The 22,695-nt window shown below is 56.7% G+C and overlaps 2 protein-coding genes across 3 annotated transcripts; one reads left to right on the forward strand and one right to left on the reverse strand.

Moving 5' to 3' along the window:
• Positions 1-1,659: 1,659 nt before the first annotated feature.
• On the reverse strand, positions 1,660-7,328 carry LOC116498380 (E3 ubiquitin-protein ligase RNF113A-like). The gene is made up of 10 exons (XM_032202630.1): positions 7,229-7,328; positions 6,990-7,066; positions 6,789-6,893; positions 5,301-5,408; positions 4,902-5,011; positions 4,591-4,697; positions 4,019-4,108; positions 3,095-3,188; positions 2,280-2,386; positions 1,660-1,796 (listed from the first exon to the last, which is right to left on the reverse strand). Exons 1-10 carry the CDS (start codon positions 7,326-7,328, stop codon positions 1,711-1,713), a joined length of 984 nt encoding a protein of 327 aa, XP_032058521.1. The 3' UTR covers positions 1,660-1,710.
• Positions 7,329-9,634: 2,306 nt separating this feature from the next.
• LIMD2 (LIM domain containing 2) lies at positions 9,635-22,409 on the forward strand. Of its 2 annotated transcripts, none has more exons than XM_032202632.1 (5): positions 9,635-9,872; positions 18,083-18,227; positions 20,723-20,767; positions 21,020-21,159; positions 21,620-22,409. In XM_032202632.1, the coding sequence occupies exons 2-5, from the start codon at positions 18,186-18,188 to the stop codon at positions 21,777-21,779; spliced, it is 387 nt and encodes a 128-aa protein (XP_032058523.1). In that variant the 5' UTR covers positions 9,635-9,872; positions 18,083-18,185; the 3' UTR covers positions 21,780-22,409. The 2 variants fall into 2 exon arrangements, with proteins under 2 accessions (XP_032058523.1, XP_032058524.1); XM_032202633.1 differs by lacking the exon at positions 9,635-9,872 and adding an exon at positions 16,166-16,179.
• The last annotated feature ends 286 nt before the right edge of the window (positions 22,410-22,695 follow it).

A 22,695-nucleotide genomic window follows, 5' to 3' on the forward strand; every position in this document is an offset into this window, starting at 1 on the left:
AAAAAAAAAAGTGTGCTCTTAGTCACTGTTTTGGGGTGGAAAATGGGAAATAGAGGATGACCTGATTCTGTTTTGGGCACATTCACTGTGTTGAATGTTCCTCTGCAGCACTTTTCCAGTTTGGGAGAGCCCTTGGAGAGACTCCTCACTTGATGCTGAGTACTCTGAACTCCAGGTCAGACAGGGCAGGGCATTCCAGCCTCTCCTCCCGTGGCTGCCTGGGTCAATGACTGCCATGTGTAATTCTGTGCAACGTACCAGCATTTTTACTCCCTACAACATATCTAGTTCAGCCTTCTGTTAGCTGGGCTGGTTTCACAGCATGAAACATTCACACCAGCTTGTTCTCACTGACTTAACTTGGCATAGAGGGGAAGTAATTTGATTTTCATGCAGAATCCTTATTCACAACTCCTCTTTGAACATCACGTACAGAATTAGCTCAAGCCTTCTCTTACCATTGCTGTTCCACCTTCCCTGACTGAATGCCAGGTTAAAAAAAAGGCCTCTGCTTGCTTTTCACATGGCTTGCCTCGCTTCATGGCCGTGGCAGCTCTCCCCCATTCCATGGTATTTGTTTTTGGAGGTGTGTTTAAGGCTTTTAGTTTGACCTTTCCAAGGACCGCGAGTGCTGGAGGTCTTTCTACTCTTCACTGAAGCACTGAGAATCCAGTCCTGTAGGGGTGGTTGATGGGAGTAGTGGTGCTGGCAACAGGTCCTTCTTGTGTTTATAAACTGTACTTGAACCCAGATAAAGTTTGTTACTCTAGTTTTTTGCCAAAAGAAATAAAATATTTCTGAAGTTTGTAAGCCTGCTGTTTCTGCAAGGTGATGGAGTGGATCATAGCAGTGATGACAAGCTCGTGCTGCAAGCATACGGTCTTCCCAGCTCCTTAAGAGGCTGGATCTTGCCAAAATCTATCCCTCTCACCCAAGCTTGCACAGGGAGTGGTTTAGTGGTACTTACATCAAGAAAAGCAGCATAAAACCTTTGGGGTGGCGTTAGTGACATGCTTCCTCACAGAGGTATTTCCCACCCAAGTCCTAAAGCCTGTGTGACTTACCTCTTGAATTCCCCCAGGAACCAGGAGGCAAGCAGAAAAGCCAGGAGGAATGCACTCCTGTGAGCTGTAATAAACCACACCTACCTGCAGAAGTGCAGCTTAATTCCTAATGTGTGAGCATTTCTAGGGTGCTGGATGAACCTAGCACAAGATAATTCTTCTCATTCCTCTCCCTGCTTTCAGCTTACTACACGATTAAAGGTTATGGACCTAAAGCTCAGGGTAGTGATTGCTCCCTGTAACTTAGGGGTAGTTTTATGCTTCCACAGCTGGCAGCGGGACACGAGCAGGATCAGTGCAAAGTTAGGCGTGAACCAGCAGTACCTTGTCAAAAAATTGCTGTTAAGAACTAACTGAACGGTCTTCAATCCTTCCCCAAGCCCACTGCTGCACTCAGGCAGGCCATCATGCGGTCCTGCTAGCAGCATGGTGGCAGCAGGCAGAACTCAGCCACACCTCAGCTTACCTCTTGTGCCTTCACAGAGCAGTGAGCAAAGCCCCTGGCACCAGTCATGCCAGCATTTTAGTAACAGTGGGTTGGACAAACACGCACAGGCTACAGCTGCTGGTCCCAAGGCAACTGCTGCGATCAGTGTTTGTTTCCCCCATAAAAACTTTATTCTGCTAAATACAAAACAGCGCTTTGCTACTGTGGATCCTCTCCGTGGTCTGAATGCTCTGATTCCTCCTCCTCCTCCTCCGCCTTGTGTTTTTCCAATTTTGCCATGAGCTCTGAAACACAGGAAGAGGCAGGCTGAGACTCCAGGTATGTGGAGTGCCCAGGACCTGTAAACATCCCTCTCCCCAGGAACCAGGGGAGCTGCCAAAAGTCACTCGCCTACGCAGAGGCTGAGCTAGGAGCTGCCACCCTTTGCTGGGCCCAGGCCATGCGATGCTGCAGTCAGGGCAGCACTGACCTGCCAGCGAGAGCCTCAGCCCAGCCTCTGCTCCCCAGCACCCTCCCCCTGCCCTCACCAGGGTCACCTCCCCAAGCTCCTCATCTGGGCAAGCACAAGATGCTGTTTTTACACCCAGAGCCACCCAGGCCATGCCTCAGTGTCTCCAGGCACTAAAGGAAGTTCTGCCTGCAGCCAACAGCTGCGAGCCCCAGCTTAGGGCCGGGGCAAACACCACGAATGTGCATCGGGAACTGGCGCCGTGCAGACGCTCCAGCTGAAAGCCCTTCTCCCAGGCTGAAGTCTTTTCCCCCCTCACCTTTTGCTGGGTTGAAGACGCCGTTGGTTTGCTTGTCACACACGTAACAGCGCTGGGATTTCCGGTAGTGCTGGAGGGCACAGCTCTCACAGAAGTAGTGCCTACACCTGTAAGGGGAGACAGATGCCACTGCCAGTCCCCAGCCACAGCTGCTGTGTCCAGGAGTTAAAAACAATTAACTACTGAGCCCCGAGGGATGCAGAAGCACGCTACATGCAGAGCTTCCTCTGGAGCACTGGCCCATTCCTCCCCTCTACTCAGGAAACGTGTTTCAGCATTGCTTTACTGACACAGAAGTGACTGCAGAGAGCCATCAGCGAGCTCTTCCAGGGTCACCACGGGTTCAAGCGCTGAATTTAGGTTGTGGTGTTGCCTGTGGGGAAGTGTGGAGGTATCAGGCAGCACTGTGAGCGAGGGCTGGCAGTGTGTGATGTCCCCTCTGCACCCCATCCTTGGCCTCTTGCCTTCCCCAGGCTTCTGTTTCTCTGCTCACACAGTGCGGTGTCAGCATTCAGGAGGAAAGAAACAACGAAACCTCAAGGGAAAGATGATGCAAGCAGGCAGCATCTTTTGGGAATCTAAAAGGTGCTTGGACAACAGAGGCTTGGGATCCCTACCAAGGAGACGCTTCTGATGTAGTTACAAGGCTCCCTGAATACCTGAGGCTTTCCACAGCCACCAGAAGAGCCATAGCAGACAAGAAGCAGGTTCCACCTCCCAGCCTGCAGGCAGTGACTGGATTTGCCTGCAGTGAATGACTACTGGACTGGATCTGCAACAGACGTTTGTCTCCCCCTGCTAAAATAACCACTTACTTGGTGACCACGGGGTTCTTGAAGGAACTTCTGCAGATGAAGCACTTGAAAGGCATGTCCTCCTCGTCGCTGCTCACCTCGTAGTTTTCTTCGTCTGCACAAGAGAAAGGTAACCAGACTGGAGCAAGAGCAGAGGCAGCCAGGCCAGCTGATGCGTGGGACACGAAATATTAAAACACGGAGAGAGCTCAGCAGGTGGGATTGAATCCCTGCTGGAAACAATGGGGTTCTGGCATCTGGGTGTCACTGATGTCAGTAACATGTGTGGGATTGAGATATAATTAGTCTAATGAGCCAGCGTGCCTGCTGCTCATCTCACAAGAGCAAATTTTTATAGCAGCAAGTGGGCGACGCAGAAGGGACGTATCCTCCAGCCCCCAACTTTTCAGATTTTTTTTTCCCAAAGCAGCTGCTATCAAACTCAACAGCTCCTACTGAGCAGAGACTGCACCCATCCCCACAACTGCACAGGGGTTCATGAGCAACACTCAGCTGCAGTTTTGGGCCACAGGTATGGACGCTGAGTGAGAAATAATGATGTAGCATGAAAGCATTCCAGCTTCAGGGCATCCGTGGGGCAGGAAATGGTTGCACCTCCCCAGCTCCACAGGGCTGGGACTCATACAATAGCGTGCTATCCTCTGTACAGACAGAGCAGAAACCCACTGACACCAGGGAGAGTTATCTGAAAGCAGCAGATTAGCTCAGTGCTGTCAGCGATTCCTGGCACTAAGATTATCCCACAGCAGGGAGTTCCACATCTAGGTGGAACAGTCCTTTCTATCCGGTATTAATTCAAGCCATGGCCTACACAATTTGAGACAACGCAGTCCCTGAGTCATGTTCACTCCAGAGTGAACCAGGACCGTGTGGCCCCACCACAATCAGCCTCAGGAGAGGCAGAGCAGCGGGGCGGTGCCGTACCATTGACTCCGTACCGGCCCTCATCCAGCTCCCGTTCGATCTGCCAGCCGTGTTTGTAGTCCGAGCGGTCGTGGAGGAATTTGCAGCTGTCTGAGGAACACAAAGAAAGACGGATTCACATCTTCATCCCACTGCCCAGCTGCCCACAGGACACCTCGTTCGGGGGCAGCCTGAGCTGTGCCCAGGACAAAGTGAAACCAGATTGTTTCCCCACCCACCCCCGCTCTTCCTCCCTGTGCAATGCCAAGCAGACCGGATCTCTCCTCCTCAGGACTGACAGGCCATGAGCACTGTGCCCCGTATGCCACAGTGACAGATCCAGCACTGACCCACGTGGGAAGTGGGATATGGGTCAGGAAATCCCATCCGTCCCACAGCCTCAAGTGAGGTGAACATTACACGAAACAATTCTGCAACAGCACCACATGCTAGCTCTGCAAACAAGTGCCTGTAAGGTACTTAGTGCACATCTGCATGCCACAAACATGGGACCACCAGCTGGACTAGATCCCTTTGGATCCCCCTGCAGATCTGGTGCAGCACACGTTCAGCTGCAGGCAGGACCCACTCACCTCCGAAGCCGCAGAAGCCCGTTTCTTTGTAATCCTTACAGATGTCAGGCTGGTAGTCCCATCGCACCGTGGCCCGCAAGTGCTCTGGAGCACGGATGGGTCCTTTTCTGAAAGGATGGGAGAAGGCTCAGGCCAGCTGCGCCGCTGCGGTGGAGAAGGCCCCTGGGGGCCTGGTCAGAACCAGACACCGGACTCATTAGACAGGAACAAGTCGGCAGGATCAGCAAAGTTCAAGCCCCGAACAAGTGCCTTTGGGGACAGCGCCTGAACTCCTCTCTGATCCCACTCCTCCAAGGCTCATCCCGACCTACCTGACCATTCCTGAAGAGGCATTTCCCATGGACGTGTCCTTGGGCTTCACATACTTCTGATAGTTGTTAATACCACGGTAGATTTTATCATCTTCCTTTCCTCTCAGTTCCTAGGAAAGGGAAAAAAAAAAAAAAAAAAAGTTATTAAGGGTCAGAAGAGCTTCAGGTCCTGGATTAGTTTTTACATCTGTGACAACAGTCTCCCAGCCCAGCCCTGCCTTCCTTAATACCAAGATATCAATAAATCCAGAAAGTTCCTCTATTTATAAGGGCAACACTTTTGTCCTCCTTAAGAGAGGAAAAGACTCCCAACTCTTCTTGGCATGCAGGAGGGGATGAGTAAAACACACGTACTCCTGTAGTATAGCACCTGCTCCTACAGAGCAAGGTCCAACTGACCTCCTGGATCTTCTGGCTGCGCTCAAAGATGGCCTGGGCATCTTTCTCCTTCTCTGTGTCCAGCTCATACACTGCTGTAGCCCCCATGTCTTCTGGGCCGACGGGTTTCTGAAAAGCAAGAACAATTTGTGACCACGGCGAAGTGAAAACCCGCATAAGACAAAGCTCCTTGGCTACCTGGAGGGTGGGTCACAGAGCTAGTACTGAGCACAGCCTGTTTCACCTTCCAGCTGTTTGCATCTTCCTCCACCACATGCCTGAGTGAATCCCCCCCCAGGCTGGATGCAGTGCTTGCAGAGGCCAGGATGCTAATTACTGATTGCTCCCAAGTTTTAGCCTGCACAGTCAGGACACGCTTGTCCTCTCTTTACCACTCAAGCTCAGCCTTGGCTTAGCTGGAAATTGAGCTCAGGTCTCCTGTGTTCAACACTCCAATCATGAGACCGTCCTGCCTACACGCAGGATGTTACATCCAAACTTTTAACCCAGCTGTGGGTGGCTTGCACCCAGTTTTAATACAGAGATCTGGTTTAGATTCCTCTTGAATGCACCGAACAGACACCTATTCCAGCTCTCCAGGAACAGCTGCGTAGAAACTGAAGAATAATTATAACCAGCCTGAACTGAAAACAAATCCAACTTATATGCCAAAAGCTTCTGGAGCCCGAAGGCTGTCACCTCCTCCTTTCCCATTTTCCTGCAGCAAGTAGGGCTAACAATATGCAGCCCCCCCCTTTGCAGCAGCCAAAGTGTTGAATAATTACAGCACGAGTTTTCATATTGGTCTCTAATGTGATAAGGAGACCCAAGTCTGATCCTGCATCTGTGACTGGGGACAGTTGGACATTATTCCCATTTTATACAGAAGAAATGGAGGCACGGAGACTGAGGAAATAAGACTGAAGAGGAATAAAAAGAATCAATACACCAAACGTTGGTACTTGGTTTTAATACTACTTATATCCTGGCCGGACTTTTACTAATGAGCACAATTTCTCTGCATAAAGAGGAGAGAGAGAGAAAAATCCAGTGGAAAGAGCTCCAAACCTTCACAACTGACTTCTTTCCACTCCAGCTGTTAAGAGGACCCTCAGGTGCCTCCTGTCAATCCCAAATTGACCTCTCTCTCTAGCTTTTACCCCATCACTAGTCACAAGAATAAAGATGGATGCACTTCCTAAGTTACTTGAATTCCTTGGGGAGGAAGCTGTTCTAAAGCTGTAAACACGAACCTAACAATTAGGTAAACCTGATTCAAGTGCTCCATCTCCTGAAAACTTTGTGTGACATGGGGCAAGTTTAACTCACACCTCTAAGAGAGGACAACCAACCTTAGATAGCCTGCCAGTAACGCAGGGGGCAGCAGGAGAATAAACCTAGCACGAGGTGTATGAAGAGAGAAGGGACAGAGCAACGCATCTATAGCTAAAAAGCAGGAATAACTGATCCGCAGAGCCTCTCTGGACCACCGCTGCGCTCCGTCCTTACCGCCGACCTGGTGGATTTGTAGGTGACGCCAATCTCCTTGGAGGGATCCTCATCCTCGCTGCTGCTGGCTGCGTACGCCGGCCTCTCCTTCGCACACCGCCTGGTCTGGGGGGCAAGGAGACAGCGGGGTGAGGGTGGGCAGGACCCAGGGACCCCCAGGGACCCTCAGAGACCCTCAGGGACCCCCCCTGCCCCCCTTACCTTCTGTATCATGGGGTTGGGGACCTCCCGCCGCCTCTCCTTGCGCACCACGGTGCTGCCCTCCTCGCCGCTGCTCTCTGGGGAAGGAACCCGGGGGCTGAGGGGGGAGCCAAGGACCGACCCCCCCTCACCCGCCCTCAGGACGCAACCGCAGGGCGGGCACCGCGCCCCCCTCCCCTCACCTCCCTGGGCCCCCCCCGCGCATTGAGAGCCCGGAGCCGCCCCCCCGGTGCCCTCACCCCCCTCCTGGTCGCTGCTGGGCCGCTTGCGCCGCCCCCGGCCCGCCGCCGGGCCCCGCTTCTTGAAGACGAAGCCGCAAACCGGGGCCGCGTCCGCCATCTTGCGGCCTCACGGGGAGGGGGGGGTGCGCGCCATGGCGCCCCCTGCGGGACGGGAGGGGGATGGAAGGGGGAGGGGCTTGGAAATAGGCCACGCCCCCTCCGGGTTGCTGCGGGCCCCGCGCGTCGCCATGGCAACCCACAGCGCCGCGGGGATGGGGCCCGGCTCGCGCCCCCCCCCCCCCCCCCCAGGCACCGGGTGTGCAACGGGAGGGGGGGGGAGTGTGCAAGGGGGGCACGGGGGGGGCAAAGGGGTGCAAGGGGGTGTATAGGGGGTGTATGGGGTGTGGGGGTGTGTGCACATGGGGTGTGGGTGTGGGTGTACAAGGGGGTGTGTGTGTGCATGGGGGTTGTGTGCAAGGGGTGTGGGTGTGCAAGGGGTGTGTGTGCATAGCTGTGTGTGTGTGCATGTGTGTGTGTGCACACGGGGTTTGTGTGCACAGGTGTGGGTGTGCAAGGGATGTGGGTGTGCATAGCTGTGTGCATGTGTATGTGTGCACATGGGGTGTGTGTGCATGGGTGTGGGTGTGCAAGGGGTGTGTGTGCATAGCTATGTGTGTGCACATAGTGTGTGTGTGCATGGGTGTGGGTGTGTAAGGGGTGCGGGTGTGCATAGCTGTGTGTGTGTGCACATGGGGGGGTGTGCATGGGTGTGGGTGTACCAGGGGTGTGGGTGTGATGAGTGTGTGTGTGTGCACATGGGGTGTGTTTGTGGGTGTGCAAGGGGAGTGGGTGTGTGCATGTGTGTGTGTGTGCACAGGTGTGTGTGTGCATGGGTGTGTGTGCACATGGTGTGTGAGTGCACATGTGTGGGTGTGCAAGGGGCATGGGTGTGCACCAGTGTGTGTGTGCATAGCTCTGTGTGTGTGTGTGTGCACAAGGTGTGCGTGTGCATGTGTGTGTATGCATGGGGGTGTGTGCACACAGGGATTTGCACAGGGGGTTGTGCACAGCAATGTGCACAATGGGTGTGTGCACAGCTGGGGGTGTGTAGGTGCACGGGGGTGTGTGTGCATGGCTGTATGTGTGCAACCATGCATGTGCAGGAGCACACTAGCATGCATGTGCTTCCATGGGTGTGCACGCGTGGCTGTGTGCAACAGCTGGGGTGCACGCAGCCATGTGCACATGCATGTGTGGGCTCATATGTGTGTGTGTGGGGGAGCATGCACATGTGCTTGTGCATGTGTCCATGCATGCATGTGTGTGCACAAACATGCCAGCATGCGTGTGCTTTTGTGTGAGTACCTGTGTGCACGTGAGTGTGTCTGTGTGTGTGAGTGTGTGTGCACATACGTGCACGCTGCCCCTGCCACCAGGCCTGGCAGCTGTGGATTTTCTCTGGTTCCTCTTCCCTTTGCCCCGGGTGGCAGCAGGCCGCTCACCGCAGAGGCTGCTCGGGGGCCAGAGGTGACAAACGGCACCGCTGCCTCAGCCGGTAAACACCGCCGTAAATCCTGTAAATGTTTTTGGTTTTTTTGCACGGATTTTTTTTTTTTTTTCCAAAGCGATCGCTCGCCCGCCTCTGAAGCTGTTAGCAGGCACCATGCTCAGACCCAGCGCTGTCCCCAGCCCCACTCTGTACTGAGGAGCCCGAACGCACCCCAAAGCTCTTCCCAGCAGCACTTTGCATGTTTGGCCTCCATTTCCCCCACACCAGAGGGGTTTGGGAGGGGAAGGGGAAGCCCCTGTGTGCACCACGGGGTACCCCAAACCCCAGCCCACCTTCCCATCCCCAATTCCCTGCTCCCAGCTTGCCTCCGAGTTCCCTGCAGATTTAACTGTTAGTGCTTACCTGGTCCTTCCTGCCCCTCTGCCCTATTTCTGGGGACCCCCCGGCCCCCAAACCTCATCCCCTCGGCCCCACAGCCAGCAGCAGCAGGGGGGACGCTCGGTGGTGATCCTGCTCACCCCAAATACCCACCCTGGCCATGAAATGCACCTCACACGCCACCACCCCACGCACGCTCCTAAACCCACCTGGGGGTAAAAACCCCAGGTTTCCAAAACCCTCAGGAGGCTGGAGGGGGACTGTGGAGTGTCAGATCCTGCGGGATCCTCGAGGGTCGGATCCTGTAGGGTCCCCATGGGATGCTTTGCATGGCCTCGTGCCAGGCACAGCGAGCCCACAGCCCCGAGCGAAGCCCACCCGCGCCTCGTGGCAGGGAGCTGGGGGGCGAGGGGCGATTTTGGCAGGAACCTTTGGTGGGCCGGGGGCTTCGGCATCGCCCTGCTGGCCTGGGGAAAGGGCTGGGGGAGGCCGGGGTGAGAGGTTGGCTTCACACAAAGGAGCCAGCGGCTCGAAGCCGGCACGAAGCTGGGAACCAATCACCGCGGCGGCCGAGCGATAAAAAGGGCTCGCGAGGCGGCCGTGGGAGCTCGCAGGAAACGCTCCCGCGCCCACAGCCCCGGCCTCTGCAGCACAGAGGAAAGGCACGGCCAAAAGGCACGGCCGAAAGACAGACAGACGGCCGGACAGACGGCCGGACCCCGCTGGGGCCAAGCCCTCCTGCTCGGCACCTCCACCGCGGAGCCCAGGCGTATGGTGGGTGCCTCGCTGCGCCGGGAAGAACGGGGCCGCTGGGTGGGAGACAAAGCTTGGGTGGGCACCATGAAATTTGGGGGAGCATCAGGGGTCGCCCAGCGTGGGGCTGGCGGCTGGGGTGGGGAGGTGGTGAGAGGGGAAAATGGGGGGGGAGAGGGGAAATGTGAGGGGAGGGAGAGAGGCAGGCACCCAGGGAGAAAGGGATGGGGGGAACGGAGGGATGCGAAGATTGGGGAGCCCCAAAAGCAGTGCCGCTGGCCAGGGCCACCCAGCAGGTGGGGGTTTCCATCCCCCTGTGCTCGCCCCCGCCCCAGAGGTCGGCCCCCCAGGCAGGAGATGTGCCGGGAACTTTTGCTTTGGGAGGAGGCTCGGCCAGGGGGGGCACGGGAAGCAGATTTGGGGTGGGGGGAGCACAAGGGGGGCTCGGCTCCCCGAGGGCAGGCAGGGAAAAGGGGATGCTGCCAGAGCTCCAGGCACCTTTTTGGGGGGCGATGCTGCTGGGGAGGGGCAGGGAGCGAGCACCCCGGACCCCGTGTGGGCTGGGGGGGTGCAGGACCCACACCCGGTGCTTTGTGGGGTGAGGGGGGAGCTTGGGGGCACCGGCACGGCTGCAGCGGGGTCTGGAGGCACAGCATTTCGGGGCTCACATCCCCACGCTGGGCTGAGCTCCCTCTTTGTTGTGCGCTGCAGTGCGTGCTGGAGGGGGGCTGGACAGATCCATTTTATTAAGCCGATCGGAAGGAGCAGATATGGAAGGGAACCTGTTAGATCCCGAGCCCCTTATCCCCTTCGGCTGATGCCTGCTAATTCCCGGTGGTGTCTCCCAGCGCCCCATCCTGCCCGGCCCTGAACCTTTGCAGCGCCAGGTCTTTCATCACTTCCCTGGGGAGGCTGTTGCACGGCTGTGAGATTTAATTACAACACAAATACCCCGAGCTCTGACACAGCCCCGAACAGCCAGGGATCTCCCAGGGCTTCACAAAGGAGATCAGCTCTGTTTTCAGCCGGGGGGGGGGATGGAAAGGGAACAGAAAAAAAATAATGCAATGGTGTGCCCAGCATCACCCCAAAATGAGCAGTAGAGCTGGGAGCAACCCCAGGTCTCCCAGGTCGCAGTCCTGCACCGTTAACCACTGGCTTTATCTCTGCAATCCCCTTGGGTCACTTGAGACCAGCCAAGCTACCTCGCAGGTCACATTTTTGATCAATTTTTCCCCCGGTTTCTGTCCATGGGGTGGGCAGCAGTTCTGGAAAAGCTGGCTAATTCGGCAGCCCAGATCATGCCTTGGAAGCTGGGCTTTGTCCACCGAAGACGTCGTGCGAGGGCTCTCCCAGGGAAGACATCTGGTGCCCCAGCTGAGCTGCCACGTATTTAAGGCCAGGAAGAGCTCGTCTGCGGCGTTATTAATGCAGATTAAAAAAATAATAATTGCAGGGTAACTGATCGAGTGTAGTCTGAAACTGCCCCTGTGCTAACGTCCTTCCTCAGTGGGAGCCCCGAGGGAACCAAATCCCCATTAGGAAGTGAGGGTCTGCAGGGCCCCCCATGGGCCAGCGCAGCACAGGGTGCGAAGTGACGGGATGCATCTTTGCTGTCACCAGGCTCAAAACAAAGCTGCTGACGTTTTTTTGGTCAACACAAGTCCCACGAGACTTCTCGTTAGGGAAGGGAGTTTCACTTCTGGTTTCCTTTGGCGTGTCAGCTCCATGAGCCTACAGATACCCCCTTCAGGCCCAGCTGCGGTGGAGTTTTTCCTCTCCTTTTTGCCCATCCCCAGCTTTCCAAGTGTTGCCCATGGTCAGGCCATGTTTCCTGAGGTGTCTGCCTTTCACTTTCCAGATAAGCCATTTCTATCTGCCGTCTGGGGGTGTTGCAGAGCTTACCTAGCTGCTAGCACAGCGCTGGGATGGAGGACATTAAAGCTGGGTGAAGGGATTATTGCAAACACTACTAAGCACAATTTAGGCGTATTTTTCACTCCTCTGGTGTGCCCATAACTCTCTCCACGTGGCCGGCTCAAGGGTTTTCAGACACAAGAGCCTGCACACGCCAGGCTGTATGGCAGCCTGAATCCTACCAGAGAGCACAGAGGTGAAGGCTGAACTGAGAACAGACGGGTCAGCTCAAAAATAAGGAGCTTTTTTGAAACTTGACATGCGAATGCCATTTCTGGTGGCTTGACTTTTTGGATGCAATCCGTATGTTGGGCAGCAAAGGCAGGAGCCCACAGCAGTGCTCACAGGGCTGGTGTGGAAGGCCCATGGGGAGAGGTTGTGCTGGGGTTTGGGTTTTGGGAGCAGAACTCCCCCCTGCTCTTGCTGCAGGTGGTGAAGCAGCACCAGCTCCCAGGCTGATGGGGCTCTCTGGGCTTTGTTCAAGGTATGGGCTAAACCACGTAGGAAGTGCAAGGCCAAAGCCTGGTGTTTTACCAGTGATATTCCAAGGGAGGAGATCAGCCAACATAACACCTACAGGTTATATTTGGGGGAAGGGGAACTTACAGGTAGTTACAAGTCCACTGGTTGGAGTACAATAAAAATGAGTTTCTAGGAGAGGTTTTGGAAGAGGAATTAAATGTTGGGAAGCAGAATAAAATGCAGCGTGGTTTCAACACAGATCATGTCAAGTTATCTTGGTATCTTCCTTGGATGTGATAACCAGCTTCCAAAACAATGTGGCCTAACGAGTCCACATTTAAGGAAAGCCCTTGGTACACTGCCCCAGGGAAATGACTTCAGATAGAGCTAGGAAAGAGGATGAAGAAGTGGGGAAAGAGGACAAAGAAGATACAGCAAAATGGAAAGAGGACACTTGGATCCTGCTGCAAGGGGAGGTCTAGAGATTGAACGTGTTAGCAGCCCCTTTAGTGCCCAGGTGAGATGGAGCAATGCTGGCAGGATGCAGGACATCTGCCTATGGTGAGAAAAAGCAGATCAGCAAACAGGACGGGGAGCCAGATTCCTAGAAATGGCTCAAGTGGAGCTGAGCCAAGCCAGGTGCTTGGCAAGCTGCAACAAGAAGCTGCTGTAGGCGGGGGGACCTCAGCAAGTGGAGGGCACTGAAGAAGAATGAGCATCTAGGATTACTGGCAGAGGTGAGAGAAGAAAACATAGGGCCAAGTGTTTTCTGTGGTGCCAGGGAAGTATTCATACCAAGAGACAAAAGTTTCCTCCAGTGTGGGGCATCCACCTGCCTGCGGTGAGCCACCAAAGGAGCTGGAGGACTGGAAAGCAGAGTAAAAGGGTTGGCTTCTCCTGGGGAAAGAGGAGGCCGACAGGCACAGCCTTTACAAAGACTTTGGAGAGGCAAACATTAGGGTGGGCAAACTGTGGGCATCATGCCAGTAAACAGATAAAGGCAGGAAACCAGAAGGTGAGGTTTCCAGGTGGAACATGACAAGGTTGTAGAAGGGATTATGGAAAAATGAGAAGGGGAGGGAGGGCGCACACCCTGCCCTTTGCCTCTCGTGCCTCTTTGCACCACGTTTATATGGCACTTGATCAGTACCGTGCTGCAGAGCTTCCAGGCCTTTCTCCCTGTTAAGTGTTTTTACCTAATGTCCAACCCGAACCTTCAAACCTGCAATTTTGGCCATTGCTGCTTGCTCAATCATTAATGAGAAAGGTTCGTCTCTGCCTGGAAAAGAGGCTCATCCCAACCTCCCAGTGGGCTTTCTGCTACATTTGTCCACTCAATCTTGACTCGTAGCAAGAGAAGAGATCCCAGGGCGCAGAGACTCCCTTCAGACCTTAACCTTTCAGGGATGCCATAAAACATGGCCGTGGGCCAAGGAACGGGCTGCTCCGTGCTTCAGTTTCCACTCCTGGAAATCAGATGGATCCCAGCAGCATCCTCCTGCCCCAGCCACCTCCTCCGAGCTAGGCAGGGGCTGGCCCAGCCCGGATCCCCTCACCCCAGTCCTTCCAAGGGCTGTGACCTCCTCCGGGAGGCAGAGCCGGGCAGGGCTGAAGGTGGGAGAGCAGAAGGGGTGGGCAGGGGCTCCCCTTGGGCTCACTCCTCGCGTGTGCGGGTCCCCTCATCGGTGCCCTGACAAAGGCAGCCCTGTTCGTCCCCACAAGTATTCCTTGTCAGCATCCCTCAGCACTTCGGCTGCAGATTTCCTGCCCACTGGCAGCCTTTCAGGAGGCAGCCTGGGCACGGGACGTGGATGGAAAGGGGATTAGTGGGGCAGGCTGGTGGAAGGTAGTGCAGGGCTGTGGGGTTCAGGCAGGAGCAGCTTGGGGTGGCGGTGGCCCTGTTGGTCCTCCTCGGAGTGTTTTGAGCCAAAGCATCCCAAAGCTGCTGCTGGTGAGGTCAAGTGGTTGGCTTAAAGCCATGCAAGGAGCTAAGATCTGAAGCTGATGAAGTCTTCCATGGCCAAGGTTGGAGTCAAGACCACCGGGCTCACTGTGCTGCCCCCCCACAAATGCAGCTCGCTCTCTCTTTCCATGCTTGAGAAGCTGAAGCAGCATCGGGCGTGCTGAGCCCCTGGTCAGGTGCTGGCCCATTTGATGCTGACTCTTCATGGTGTAGTTTGGCCGTGATGCCCCATGGCTGCAGAAACAGGGCCTGGCTGTGCAGTGAGTTGGAGACCCCCAGGCTTGGGGCTGGCCTCATCCAGCTCCTTCCCTGCAGCCCTGCCACAAAGCCAGGCGCTGAGCTGCTCAGGGGCTGGCCTGCATGTGTAAGCTGTGCTGATCCTGCACACGATCATGGGGACATCAGTGGTGCTCAGTTTCATGGGGGAGAGGCTTGACAGCCTCTCTGAGGTGTTGAGCCCCTGCCCGTGCCTTGCCGTGCTGCCGGGAACCCTCAGCATCCCCCTGGGACCCGGGGAAGGAAGGGGCCCGGATCCCCCGTGCTGCGTTTGGTCTTTGGGAAAGCCTCTTGCCGTGGCCCAGCGATCCCAGCAGTAAACATTCACTTCACAGGGCCCTTAATGGGAACCATATGGCGGAGAGGGGCCTCTCGCCCTCTGCAGTCACGTTGCTTTCCTGTAGCGGAAACCCTTCGGCTTTCGGCGAGGCGTGCAGCCAGCAGCGGGCTGCTCTGCGCCGGGGGCCCCGTGGGACCGGGCTGGAGAGGCACCGAGGGCAGCCTGGGCGGCCCTGCTGGTTTAGGAGAAGGGTGGAAAAACCCCACGCCTGGCCTGGCTGCTCTGAGGGCAGGTTGTGGTCGGGGGGATGCCGCCATCCTCCAGTCGGTTGGGAATTTCCCGGAGGGGCCTCTCCAAACGCTTCCCTGTCCTTAACGCCTGTCCCCGAGGGCCAGGCAGGAAGGTGAGCGGGGACAGGAGAGGCTGCAGGACAAACGCTGCTGTGAGCAGGGAGCTTCTGGGCTGAGCGCTGCCTTCCTCAACCCAAAGAGCTCCTTGGTCCGTGCCAAAAGGCAGAGCTGCGGCGCTTCCCTGGCTGTTTTCACACGGCGGCAGGCACACATCCCCTGCAGGTGCCAGAAGAGCTCCAACCCTGAGGTCTTGAGCTAAAAAACAGCTTGTTGAGAGCACCAGGAAAGTCCCTGGCTGGCAGCTTGGGCGCTGAGCACATCGTGCTGGCTCCAGTGCCACCAAGAGCCAAATCCCTGTAAGATCCAGACCCCTGTGAGATCCAAACCTCTCTGTGCTCCCCACCCTGCAGCCACCAGCGCTGCCACCAGGCTGCTCCATCCCCGTGGGCAGAGGGCACAAGCCCAGTCTGGAGGCTCATCGGATGCAGGAAGAGCAGCACGTGCAGGGTGAAGAAGGTGCTCTCATCCCATCCTGAGCCGAAATCACTGGCTGCATGATCAGGAGACATCAGTACTGTGTCCTGCTCTTCCTGGGCTGGGTAGGTGGCAAATTGGCTTGGGGCACAGAGGTTTGGGGAAGTCAGAGCTAGCAGTTATGGCCAGCCTTCAGCACAGACCTGGTCGTGGCTTCCTTGCCTTGCCACAGATGCTGTCCTGTGGTCCTCAGAAAATCGGTGAGCCCCTCCAGCGTGCTGGGAGATTGCCCTGGCAATGTGAAGACGTCCCAACACCTATGTGGCAATGTGTCCTTAAGCAAAGCCTGTGCCATGGGGGTTCCTCTGCGTGTGTTTACTGCCTGGGGCTCAAATCCCCCCCCCCTGTACAGCCCAGCACCTCCCTGAAAAAGCGATGACAGCAGCTGGGAGCCTCTGAGAATCCCTCCCGCGGTCTCCAACTTGTTGTGTTTCCCTTATCGCTTCAGCACACCCTTCCCCTGCAAGATTTCTACTCCTGCCCCACAGCAGGAAGGACGTTTAGCAACTTCTGCTCGTGTCTGTGGGGCTGATCGGGAGAGCGTGGGTACGGGGCTGTGAGCAGGGCGTGCGGGGAGGGATGGGGGCAGCGGGATGGAGAGCATGGTCTGGGGGGAGAGCATCAAAATGTGGGTCAGGTTAACTGTGACGGTGTGGAAAGGAACAGGGTTTGGGGTCTGGGGTCTGGGGGGAGGCTGCGTGTGGGAAAAGAGGTGAAGGGAAAAAAAAAGGAGGTGGAAGGAGCCAGGGAGTGTGTGTGTGGGGAGGAGAGAGGTGCAGAGGGGTGGAAAATGGAGAGGAGGGAACTGGGTAGGGGAGGAAGATGAGCTGTGAGAGGAAGGGGAAGGGAAGCTGGGGTGGAGGTGTGTTTGTAGGGGAGAGGGTGAAAGGCAGGTGAGAAGGGCAAGGGTCATGCATCTGCGCTCGAGGCACGTGGTGGGTGCAAACCAGCGGGGTTTGCTGGGTTCCTCAGGCTCCCCTTGGGGTCTGTGCTGTGTTTTAGGCACTGTGCACACCCCTGAGATGTCAGAGGGAAGGTGCTGCGCCAGGACGTGGGGGGCAGAGAGGGGCCGTGGGCTCGGGCTGCACCGCCAGCCCCGTTTGCCCAGCCCAGGGTGCGCGTGGGGCCACAGCAGCCGCCTGCGTGCACTGTCACCCGCCCTGCTCGCGAGCAGGAAATAACAAGCGAACCGCAGAGGAGATGGGAAATGATTTAGGTAAAATCGAAGCCGTGTTCTCAGCCAGAGCTCTGAAACGTTTGCAGCAGGGGCTGCCCAGCCCCTTGGCCTGCAAGGGTGAGCCCGGCTCCTCTGCTGCTGCTCATGGACGCGGAGCAAAGCTGAACCCTGAAAGCAGGCATTAATTTTGGGTGCTCAGCTGGGCGCTGCTCATGCCTGAAGCCAGCTGCTGAGTGTTGGGACATTTTGGGGACCAAAGTGCCCTCCAAAACCCAAGGCACGTTTACAAACATCACCACGAGATCAGCAGGAGCAAGGAGTGCTGGCTTGCCAGCCCCCAGCACCTCCCTGTCCCTGCAGAGCCACCCCTTTCCCCCCTTTTGCACCCAGGACAACGTGGGGGGGCTGGGGATTAAGGCCACGGGTTCATTGTCTGCTGCTCTGCTCCTCCCTCTGCGCCTCGTGGTGCTCAGCTCTGCATGTGCAGAACAGGGCTCATCAACTCTGGCCTTTTTTGGGTGTTTTCAAGTTAAGGTGCAACGGGGAAACCCCCGCGAGGATGTCAGGGCCTTTTTATCTTGTACCAAAGGAACTGGTTTGCAATGCTGGTGGTTTTGTTTTGTTTTGTTTTGTTCCGTGCTGCATTAAAAGTGGTCAGAGACACCTCGAACTCAGCCTCCTGGGCGCTTGGCGCATCACCTGGAGGCCGCAGCCTCTCAGGGAACCACGCTCAGCCTCAACCTCAGCGAGGCTTTTCTGGGTTACAATTAGACTAAAATCACCATATTTGTGATTTTAGCGTCGCCAATCCATTGGTGGCTGCATTGGTGAAACCCTGGGCTCTAGTTCCACTGCCTGGGCAGGACAGCAGCTCTGCCTGGAAGCTGCATCCCTTATCCTCGCTGCCAACAGCTTGGCCATTGCCTGGTAATTGCTTTCCATGCGCGGTTTGGAGGCTCTTTGCAGGAGCTGTCGCATTTCCATGTCTCCCTCTCCCATCCCAGCCCATATTTTTGCATAGGAAAGGGGACAGGAGGTACCGAGCTGTGCGCTAGGCTCAGCTCAGCACCCAAGATCGCCTGCCAGCTCCCTAACCCCGCCGTGCCCCAGACCTGTACCTCCTGCCGGGGGTGCCCCAGGAATCCCGGACCCCAGAGGCTGCCCCGACCCCACAGAGCAAGCTTTGAGCAGGCACCGGCTCCTGCAGAGACGAGCAGCTGCTGGGTTTGGGGTGATGAAACCGGCCTCATCCTGCTGACATTTCCTCTCCAGGTGTTGCAAGAGGCCACCTTGCACCACTCAGCCACCTCCCCAGGGACCGTCGGGCCACAAGCTTCAAGCTCAGGATCAAGCACACAGAGGAGGGCGAGGGACCATGTTCCAGGCCACGGAAGCCGCCAGCACCCCCCCGGCTCATGTACGTTGCTCCCCCTGTGGTTTGTATGCGAATTTCCAGACCAGCTGGGTTTGTTCTCGGGGTGGAAGGTTGGGCAGGGAAGCTGTGGGCATTTTAGAGCCACCAAAGGTGCAGTTGCTGCTACTGAGACGCGAGGACAAGGGGCAGGGATGTTCCAGCAGAAGGTGCTGTTCGCTGAGCACGGTGCTCAGCCAGCATCCCGGCGCCCAGCCTGTCCCTCACCCTGCTCCTGCCTGGAGCTGCCGGCTGTTTGTTTGTGTTTCCATGGCTTTCGGCGATCACAATGGAGAGCATGCGAGCTGCTTAGGGTCGGAGCGCTCGGAGATGGAAAAACATCAAAGCTGAAGCACAGCCCCTGCTGGGACAGGATGGGAGGATGGGTCAGATATGAAATAGCGATAGCTGGTGAGCCTGAGCCGAGCCAGGAGGCTGCCGAGAAGTGACGAGAGGCGGTGGGTTGCCTGTAGCCTTGGGAACGGATGTGATCCAGCTCCAAGGCAGCAGCGTTTGCCTTCGCTCTGCTCAGCTGAGCCTAGAAAGAGCACCTCAGACCCTATCCTAACCTCCGGAGAGCACCGGGGGATGCTTTAGCAGGGCCGAGGGACGCAACTGGTTTTACGCAGCCCGAGTCTCCCCACCGCCCATGTTCCTCTGTTGATTTTGGCTTCCTCCTCCAGCCTTGTGCAAGCAGGAGGGAGAAAAAAATCACATCGCAGACCTCAGTCAGCACGAGCAGCTGGGAAACGTCTGAAGAGGCAGCTTAGCGAAGTGAGAGCTTCCTGTGTGTCTCTGAGACAAACTGCTTCCAAAAATACAAAGGAGAAATGGGGGAAGGGCAAAGCAGGGGGAGGGGGGTGGGAGAGCACCCTGGGGGCAGAGAGCTGGGGCGCGTTGCCCAAGCAGGGCTACGGCAGCAACAAGGAGAAGGACGAGGAGGTGGCGGGGTGATGCTCCCAGGTCACTGCCCTGGGAACGAGGAGCACAGAGCAGCCCTGGCTGAAAAATGCACTAAAAAATGCTCCCTTTGTTCCCAACTGGAAGGAGAAAGGGGGCATTTTCATCAGTGCAAAGGGAGGCTAAAAAATAATAAAGGCTTGCAGGTGACTAAGTGAGGAGGAGGAGGAGGAGGTGATGGGCTGTTGCAGCTGCAGACCAGAGGGACTTCACGATGGGAGCCCTGTGAATCTGCAGAGACCTCGCTTGGAGATGCTGAGGGCAGAGGTTGGGGCACCTCAGTGCCTGCATCTGCCCCGCTGCTCCCCCCACAGCTGCAGGGGCTGAGCAATATCCCCCCCCCGCCAAGCAGCTGAAGGCAGCAGGGCTCATCTTTAGCCCTGCCTGTGCCCTGTTCCCCCTCCTGCCCCACACATGTGCAGTCTGTGGGGAGGTTTTGAAAGCTTTTCGGTCTCAGCCACGGCGCGGGCGTTTCCTGCTCAGCGCAGCAGCGCCTGGCAGGGGAGCTCAGACACAAAACATCCGGCGAGGGGCACCCAGCACAACGCACCTCGTGAGGGCGAGGGGCACCCCGGGTGGGCACACGGCCAGCCTGGCACCCTCCCATTGCAGGAAAAAACCTGGCTGAGCCCGGTGTGCCTCCAGCACAAGAAGCATTAATTATCGCTCTGCAGCCCTGTGGGGTAAATAGTTGGTGGGCAGCAGGGACACGAGCAGCATCTCACACCCAAACAGAGCTGTTGTTACCTAAGGGACTTACCAGGCAGCACGTGAGGCTTCCTAATTTTGGTCAGAGAGGGGCTGTGCTATGGGGGCTGCTGCAGCCCCTCTCCAAAGCCCTTTCCCCCTCTCTGTCCCAAGGGATCTTGAAGCAGGGATGTTTCAGCTGCACTCCCTCTGCTTCGCTGAGGGTTAGTGCCAGCCCTGCTTGGCCTGAGACATGCATGGTAGGAAGCCAAGGACAGCGATCACCGGCAGATGGGGAGAGCTGCACGACCCCGGGGCTGTGCTCTGCAGTGCTGACAGCGTGACACCCCTGTGCCTGTGCTCGTGTGCTGCCTCTAAAAAAAAAAGCAGCCGGTGTGTTTGCTACATCTTGGTCCCAGACGAAACAAAGCCGTGGCACGTGCTGGACCCAAGCCTCAGTGAGCAGTGCTGGGTGGCAGAGCTGGCTGCTCTGTGCCCACAGCCCCAGGGAAATCCCACGGTCTCCTGGTGCGAGTTCCCTCTGCAATATATAAATAACTTTCCCTCTTTTTCTATTTTCCTTTCCTCCTCCTTGTCACTTCAGGAGAAGCAGCACAGTGCAAGCAGCAACATGCACACCGGGGTCTGACTGAGGTCACGGCCTCTGGGCAAATGAGTTCAGAGACTCACCGGGTGCTGTGATGGCCAGGCTGAGGCTGCTGGCGTGCCCCAAGGTCCTGCTGCTCAGCTGCCTGTACAAATCCTCTGCTGCTCCTCCTTTAGCACAGCTCAGCACCGAGCCCCTTTAGTCTCTCAGGCTCTCATTTTGATTTCTCTGCTCCATCTCTCCTTAGGAGGCAAAGAACAACTCCGGAGGCAGCACGGTGCAGCGCTCCAAGGTACCTACAGCTTTATGGCACTCTACAGCTTCATGGTGAGGGGGAGAGGACGGAAACCTAAAGCCTGAGCACCAATCCAGCCCAGCATCAGTGGACTGGCACTGGGAGGGCGATGGGAGGCTGCTTCAGGCTTACTGGTGCTCCAGCAAATGGCAGCAAGGATGATGGGGAAGGTGGCTGCACGGTGAGATGGGCACCAGACCTCCAAACCCCCTTCCTCACCCTCTTTCTCTTTGCTGTCCCCTTGCCCAGTCCTTCAGCTTGAAGGCGCAGGTGAAGGAGATGTGCACGGCCTGCCAGAAGACCGTCTACCCCATGGAGCGGCTGGTGGCGGATAAATTTGTCTTCCACAACGCCTGCTTCTGCTGCAAGCACTGCCATGCCAAGCTCAGGTGAGCCGTGCCGGGTATCTCCAAGCTGGGGCCGGGGAGGCTCTTCCAAAATGTGCCCCCCCCCGCCCACCGCAGCCCACCCTCCTGTAGGGCAGGGGAAGGCCCTCGGTCTCCCAATCACAGCATGAAGGGCAGTGGTCCCATCTGGTCCCAAGTCTCAGTTTAATCCCACCTGGAACGGAAGAAGAGTTTTTCCCCTCAAGAGCAGGGACAGAGCCCCATGGGGATGCCAGAGCTGCCCTGTGTCACCTAGGGAGGAAAAGGCTGAGCTGCCCTGCAGGACCCCTCTTTACAGCCCCTTAAAGCTGCTCACAGCAGCCCCAAGACCCCTGGAGTGAGCAGCTGGCCCTTTCTGCTAAGGGGCAGCACATTCCCTCCTCCTTCTTCCCCTCTCTGAGCCTCCCAGCCCCCCGGCACCCCCAGCTACCCCCTGCCCACCCAACCCCTTCTCCTTCCCCAGCCTGGGCAGCTACGCGGCGCTCCACGGGGAATTCTACTGCAAGCCCCACTTCCAGCAGCTCTTCAAGAGCAAAGGCAACTACGACGAGGGCTTCGGGCGCAAGCAGCACAAAGAGCTGTGGGTGCACAAGGAAGTGGAGAGCGGGACCAAGACAGCGTGAGTGGGACCCAGCCCAGCCTTCCCTGGATGGAGCCGAGCAGAGACGGCGCGGAGCACTGCTGAGCCGGCAGCTAACTGAGCTGATGTAAAGCAAAGGGGACCCCAAGAGCCCGTGGGCGGTAAGGGAAGGGAGGCAGCCCGATTTTGAGGCCTCTGGAGGATGTCTAAAGGGGTCCTGCAGACCATAAGGACAGGGCAGAGGTGAGCGGGGTGTAGCCCCCAAACCTGAAGCCCTCTCTCCCTGATGAGATCAGACCAGAAGCACTTGCCCCCATGGGAATGCCCCAGCCCTGTTCACACATATCAGGCCTGCTACCATGGAAAAGGAGATCTGGGGGCTCTGAGAGCCAGCCCCAACCTAGCCTGTAAGTCAGAGCAGAGCTCCCTGCTCCTGCCACACCGATTCTGCCTTGTTGGGGCTCTGAATAAGGAGGGTCTTTGGTTTACATCAGCTCCGTTCAGCTGGGATTGTTCAGCCTTAAGGATGTTGCCCTGCGACTGTTTAACAGTGTCTGTCTTTTTTATATTTGCCTTTCTTTGGTACGTTCTGCGTTGGAGCCCGGCAGGGCCTCATGTGTGACACTGCGCCATGCGCTCTTTTATTTTTGTAATACAAGGTTTCCAAGCCTTCCCTGTCTTGTCCTGTGTTCCTAGGGACACGGGGAGGTGGGAGCAGCGGTCAGGTCTGGGCAGCTGCCGTGGAAAGAGCTTCTGCCCATAAAGTCCCAAGAAATTATTCCTGGGTGTGGAAATCCTGAGCGATGTGAAGCCCTGAGCAGCATCAGCACCCTGCGCGCTACAAGCCCCGACCCGAAGCTGCAGTTGTAACCACGTCAGCTTCCACCTGGAGCCCAGACCACCCTCAGAGAGAACTCACTGCCATATCAATTAGATCTTTTTGCCCTTCATACACTTAA

The sequence above is a fragment of the Aythya fuligula genome, chromosome 24 (genome assembly GCF_009819795.1).
Source record: "Aythya fuligula isolate bAytFul2 chromosome 24, bAytFul2.pri, whole genome shotgun sequence".
In the NCBI taxonomy this organism is placed as follows: domain Eukaryota; kingdom Metazoa; phylum Chordata; class Aves; order Anseriformes; family Anatidae; genus Aythya; species Aythya fuligula.